General features: G+C 52.9%; 1 protein-coding gene across 1 annotated transcript; it reads left to right on the top strand.

Moving 5' to 3' along the window:
• The first annotated feature begins 826 nt into the window (after nt 1–826).
• LOC124700276 lies at nt 827–2837 on the top strand. The gene is made up of 3 exons (XM_047232430.1): nt 827–1384; nt 1488–1680; nt 1778–2837. Exons 1-3 carry the CDS (start codon nt 947–949, stop codon nt 2290–2292), a joined length of 1146 nt encoding a protein of 381 aa, XP_047088386.1. The 5' UTR covers nt 827–946; the 3' UTR covers nt 2293–2837.
• Nucleotides 2838–6431: the final 3594 nt, after the last annotated feature.

The raw sequence follows: 6431 nt of genomic DNA, 5'->3' as shown, positions 1-6431 counted from the left end.
TTGTGATGCTCATTTCGGAAAAATGGATTCACACGGAAATGTAAAACTCGACGGTAGTAAAACTCGAAAATGCAACTGGATGGTAGTTACACTCTTCTCTCCTAGGAAGATTTATCAAAACCAAATTGTTATTCGGTCGTCAGGAAATATGGCGATGAAATGAATTTTCAGCACCAGGACTCAGCATTGGCTCTGTATATATAAATTGGTGATAGAAAAATATATTTTGGGAATGCAAGAAGGATCGAAACATGCTGCAGAAAAGTCGCTCCACCTGACCCTGACGTAAGGCATCGGGGCCCACCGTCATGACTCCGGCGAAATAGCCCTATCCAATCCAACCCAGAAAAAATAAAATAATAAAAAAAGCTTTAACCGGGTCGGTCCTTCACTATCCAGTCCACTCCAGACCCTACTACGCCCCGCACGTCACACACGGCCCGAGTTACCCACACTACCCCTCACCTCCACGCCCACAGCCAAAGAAATCATGACGCCATATCCGGGGCCAGAATCGTCAATTTGCCGTACCCTCGCGCGAACGGCAACGGCGTGCGGGGCGCGTGTCACCGTCCGGCGACCAACGGCCCGCCACGTACCCGCTGCCAGCCCGGGCCCACCGTGGGTCGCGTCACCGTGACCCACCTGAGCCTTTAAGACCCGGCCAGGCTCCTCCCCGTTTGAACCCCCTCTCGCTCGGTGGTTTGCTTGCCTTCTGTCGTGAACCGACTGTCAAAAACTCTGGGGAGAGCGAGCTCGCCGGCTGGAAGGGAATGGCCGCCGTCGCCGGCGAACGGACTGGGTAGAGCGTGGGTTTTCTGTGGTTGGTGTCGGACTGGTGGTGGTGGAGTGTGTGTGTGTGTGCTGCTGTGGGTGGTTGGAGTTGGGGATTTCTGAGGGATGGTGTGGTTGTGGTAGTGGTTAGGGGGATTCACTCACGCGATCGATGCCGTTCCAGCTCAAGACGGGACACCACGGCGCCATGGACGCGAAGCCGCCGCCGCCGACGACGCCAACGCCGGCCCCTGCGCCGCCTCTGCCCGCCGCGCCGCCGCGGGTCTCGCGGCTCCGGAGGCTGCTGGTGAGGGTCTCCGCCTCGGAGCGGGTCGCGGCCGCGGGGGATGCGAAGGAGGAGAGGCCGGCGGCCGGCAACGGCAACGGCGCCGGCGAGGCGGAGGCCGGGTCGGTGGGGCTGGACCGCATGGTGCTAAGCTTCATGGAGGAGTCCGCGGCCGTGGCCGAGCGGCCCCCGCGCGGGCGCTGCAACTGCTTCAACGGCAGCAACTACGAGGAGAGCGACGACGAGGAGGACTTCTTCCTCCCCTCCGGCATCCCCTCCAAGCCTGCCCCCGCCGCCGCCGGCGAGACCCTCGAGGCGCTCAAGGTATACCGGAATTTGCGCATATATGGCTCGAGAACACCCACCCAAATTGGAAAGAAAAAAACAAAACCCGCGACGAGGAACTGACGGAGCCCTTTGCGTGCAGGGTCTGGTGCAGAGCGCGAGCGTCGCGGAGCGGAACCTTCTCGCCGACGCGTCCCGGATCGCGGAGCGGTGCGGCAGGACCTGCAAGCGCAAGGCGGAGTGCCGCCGCGCGGTGGCCGACGGGCTCAGGTCCCTCGGATACGACGCCGCCGTCTGCAAGTCGCGCTGGGAGAAGACCGCCTCCTACCCAGCAGGTACGACCTAGCTCTCCCCGTCTGTTCAGCTCAGCTCGCTAGGTGTCCACCCCTTCCATGGCAGCAGGGTCTCACCGCGATTTACCTATCCGCGCAGGGGAGCACGAGTACATCGACGCGGTGTTCGCGGACGGCGCGAGGCTGATCCTGGAGTTGGATTTCCGTTCCGAGTTCGATCTGGCACGCTCCACCAAGGCGTACCGCGCGGCGCTGCAGGCGCTGCCGCCGCTGTTCGTGGGCACGGCGGACCGGCTCGGGCAGATCGTGGCCGTGGTGGCGGAGGCGGCGCGGCAGAGCCTCAAGAAGAAGGGGCTGCACTACCCTCCGTGGCGCAAGCCCGAGTACATGCGCGCCAAGTGGCTGTCCCCGCACGTCCGCGCCGGCGGCGACGAGAAGGCTCTTGCCGGCCCGTCGCCCACCGCCACTGCGGTGTCGGCGGCGAGCTTCTCTGGGGAGTTCGAGCTCCTGTTCGGCATGAACCAGAGCGGGGGGGACTCCGTGATGGCCCCCGGCGAGAAGATCAAGGTTGTGGTGTCGCCGTGGCGCCCGACGGAGGAGGCGAGCAGGGTGCCCCGGGCGAAGGTCGTCACGGGCCTCTCCGCCGTCCTCTGAATCGTGGCGAGGTCGACAATAACTAGTACTAGTACTACTACAACCAGCAATAGCTCGCCGCTGCAATTTTCCATCCCCCTTTTCCGTTTCTTTTCCCCCGCGCTCTTCGATCCGTTGGCGGATCCAGTTTTTGGTGTTTTGGTGTTTTTCCGGGGTTTTTGTTTCGGAAAAAAAGAGAAAAAAAACACTCGCCCTCCTATTACTAGTAGTTCTTCGTCTTGCCTTGATTTTTGACCCACCCCATTGTAATTTTGCTTCGGCATGAGGAGCTTGGTGAAGGTTTGATCCTTCGCTCCTCCTGCCGATTAGTATCAGTAGTAGTACCTGTAAGAGAAGAGATTAGAGATCAACAGGCGAGGTTTCTTGTTCAAACCTCGACCATGGATCCCTCTGCTCTTAGGAATTAATCAGTCACTTACCTTCCTCCCCAGCTTATTCCAGCCGAGTTCTAGTAGTACTGTACTTGTTATTGCTATGGAAGAGATGAACAACGAGTAATACAACGGAGTATATGACATACATTTTGCCATAAAACTCTACAGACAGTGTGTTCTGTCCCCTGCTGTATGATGATGATTGATACCCTTGAATCCATTCATCAGCTGAACTGTACTGTATATGTTGTTGCTCTGATCGTGATACACCATGATTCAGTTGTGCAAGATTCTGGCTGAATTTCTAATCAGATGAAAATGAAAGAAGTTGGGGTGGTGGGGGGCATGGCATGATGAACAAACAGCCGAGACGTTGATCGTTCACCTGATCAAACGCAAGGACGGATTGGGGACGAAGGGAGGGGGGCCCGTCTATCCGGTTGTGTGTAGAATAAGATCTGGTGCAGGTGGGATTAAAATAATCAGCGTAACGCGGAGAACTGCGAGCGATCGGTGAGTCCGCTCGTGCAGTCTCGGGCGCCGCGCCCACTGCGACGCACCCCACCACCACCCTCTGCCGCAGGGCAGCATCGATGCCGCTGCCAGCGCCAGCATCGCGAGGTGAAAATGCCCATGGGAACGCCGTGACCACGCCCTGCCGCTTTGCCTGCCTCGCACTTCACCTCCACTACTTTCACCGCGGCAAAGTAACTAGTAGTATTTTTATTCTTTTCCCTCAAAACACATATTTTGTTATTCTTTTCTGGTTGTGTAGGATGGAGAAATAGACAAAAATTACCCAAAAGCAAAAGGATTTCAAAAAATAAACTTGCAGCAAAACAAATTCACAGGTCTACCCCTTTTTACAAGCGTCGACCACTAGTGTGCCGCACCCAGCCTTGTCACGTTGTCGTGCGAGGCGCCGCACACGCTGCTAGCATGGACGAGTCTGTCCCAGCTGTGCAAGTGTGACGTCTTTAGCTAGGGCACATCCATATGATGTGATGTGATGCACCCTTTGGATGCACCCTTGTGGAGGACGCGACACATTTACACTGATTTGGCCGTGCGTCCGGCTTAGCCCTAGCCAGCCCTCTATTTCCCCAATTAAAGAAGAGGTTTGAGATTGGTGGCTCTCACACACAAATTCTTCAAATGCGAAACTTTCCTCCGTGAAGTTGGACCACCCCAAGTTCCTAGAGGTACTGCCCCTCATTTTCCTTGTTTTGTATCCACTAAAATGTTGTATTTTTGTGGCACATGTCTAAATCTTGGAAAACCTAGAAAAATAAATTGACCGAAAATCCATGTTTGATTCTTATTGCTTTGGCCAATTGTGGCTTCTATGATACTTATGGGGCATTTTGCTTAAAACTCGTAGGTTAGGGTTAGGGTTTTTGTTATGTTATGTTAGGGTTATGGTTTTTTAATTTGTAGGTTAGGGTTTGGTTTTGTGATTTGTTTGCGTTAATCTAGACAAGGATATTTTTTGAAAGGGAATATCAAGCCGGCCCGGATGATCTTGGCTTGGTGTTCGAGCGTAGTCCTAACTATATCGAGCTCTTGAGACAAACTAGGATCGATTTAAATTGCATGGACCCACATTATGTCCTTGAGTTGGATGGAAGGGATAATGCAGGGTTCGGAATGCACGTCCGTTGGAAGACAATGTGTATCTACGCCGAGCAACATTGGATATTTGTGTGCTCATCTGCCTGCTTCTAGATCTTAGTGCGCAGTCATGCAAGTAAATGAACCAAGTCAAGCACGAGAGTCGGGTAGTCATGCGAATAGAAATACATAAACTACCAAAGCTAACCACAAAGTTGAGCATGTGAGAAAATGAGGTTTGGCGTCCTTCCCTGACAAGCTTGTTGCACGCGAGGGTGCCAACCTCGTCGAATACAAACGACTCTTCCAAATGTCTTCAGAGTAAGCTTTTGGAAGGATCTGCAAACGAGTGTTCTCAAGAAAACAACGGGGTTATTGGTCGAAAGCATCCTCACTATGGTCCAGAGCTCGGATTCCTTATGCTTTCTTAGCCTCGGCCACTCGCAACTCATACTTGGTCACTTACTTCTTTTAAATCTTGTCCCAATTTGACTTCTTGCTCCTCCTCCCTATCAAAGCTGGGTATGGAGAAAGCACAATGTTAAAACCCGCGTAAAATACATCATAGTGAAAAGTAGCTACAAAAATGTGCTCTTACCCATGGAGCGTCTCATTCGTGTCCTTCCATTCCGGCGGATTAGTCTGAAATAACCCAAACCGTCTCATAACCCGCTGTGGCATAAGATGCTCAACAACCCATATACATACCAATGTGCATTGCATAGACCAAAAAATGTCTTCCTCCGTGCACGCCATATAGTCTCCATATTGGTTAACACCTTGAGCCAGTGCCACTGAGCGCTCTACCCACTATTGTTAAGAAAGAGAGTCCCGGTGATAACATACCACATGTATACACGAGCGTACAACTTAATCGGATCCTTCTTGGCATCCTCCTGGTAGGTATTGAAATTTCGTGAGATCTAAGTGAAAGTAGCCCCAACAGGAGACCCTTAATTTCCCCCCGTCTTGTTTATAGTATCCTCGAACCTTAACAATAAGTTTAAACATCTTCCCGCGCAAGTCGTCACAAGATGTGTCAATACATAGATGCTTCCCCTTAATGGGGAGTGCAAGGATCAACGACATGTTTATAAAGAGTCACGATCTTAGCCGGTTAAGCGTTTGTAATCAGTACCTTGTATCCTAGCCGGTTGAGGGTTTTATTAATTTAAAGTCAGGCTGTGAACCTTTTATCTAAACCCAGCATCGCGCGCGTGAGAGAAGAAGAACTGGTCGGCCTGACCCGTACATGAATGGCGCGACACCTCACAGTGCGACGCCATCGAGCACGGCGTGATACTTGCGCATGTGGGGCCCACTCGTCTACGCTGGCAGCATGCGCGGCGCCCTGCAGCACGACGTGACAAGGTGGGGTGCGGCGACGTGGTGACACGCGTGGCTAAAAAGGGTTATATATGTGAATTTGTTTCATCGAAAATTAATTCTTCGAAACTCTTCCGTACTTATTAAGTTATTTTTCTTCTTTTGTGCCGGTGTAGTATTCTTCTTGGAGCACCGTCAAACATGAGCTGGGTCACCGTCATGCGTGCAGGATTCTCGTGACAACCAGGCGTTCAACGATGAATTCGCACCTGAAGACCCGACTGGCTGCATTCATGGATCAGCACGCGAATTTATAAAGGTCACATGAATGTTGAGCAAGTAATCTAGACTGAAAACAAATGACTCCTCCTTGGAGATAGAGGATGGCTTGGGGGCGTGCGGCCTCGGCATGGGGAGACGGAGGACGCGAGCATCGTGCTTGGCGGCGAATGCCTCCGCTCCGGGGACGCCAGATCTTGGAGGCCATGATTACACCATCGGCCACGCTTTTTGTCCGTAACCCACCCGGAACCCCTGCATCTTTTCCTCCTACTTCTGGACTCATCTTGCGTCAGGGGTAGAAAGAAGGTAAAGAGAGCGGTGAAACAGGGGAGGACGTCGTGGACGGTGAAGAAAAAGGCAGCCGTAGTGGTGGTAAAATTTTGTTGCAGGTGTGGTGGTGCTCGTACTGCCGCGGCTTTTGACCGCCTGCCTGCTTGCCTTGGGCCACGCGCCAGTCGTAAGTGGCCCGGTGAATTATGCCGGTTTACGTTTCCTTGTGGAACAAGTCTATTTTAAATTCTGAATTCGTAAATAACGTTTTGAATG

Source organism: Lolium rigidum, chromosome 3, assembly GCF_022539505.1.
Source record: "Lolium rigidum isolate FL_2022 chromosome 3, APGP_CSIRO_Lrig_0.1, whole genome shotgun sequence".
NCBI lineage: Eukaryota > Viridiplantae > Streptophyta > Magnoliopsida > Poales > Poaceae > Lolium > Lolium rigidum.
Note: the sequence above shows the minus strand (reverse complement) of the source record. Positions and strands in the feature narration are given on the sequence as shown.

Excerpts from the sequence above, each read along its gene's own strand:
- LOC124700276 (XM_047232430.1), top strand. The coding sequence starts at position 947 with ATGCCGTTCCAGCTCAAGACGGGACACCACGGCGCCATGGACGCGAAG. Across the intron at positions 1,385-1,487 it reads AGACCCTCGAGGCGCTCAAG|GGTCTGGTGCAGAGCGCGAG; the intron begins GTATACCGGAAT and ends CTTTGCGTGCAG. Across the intron at positions 1,681-1,777 it reads GACCGCCTCCTACCCAGCAG|GGGAGCACGAGTACATCGAC; the intron begins GTACGACCTAGC and ends CTATCCGCGCAG.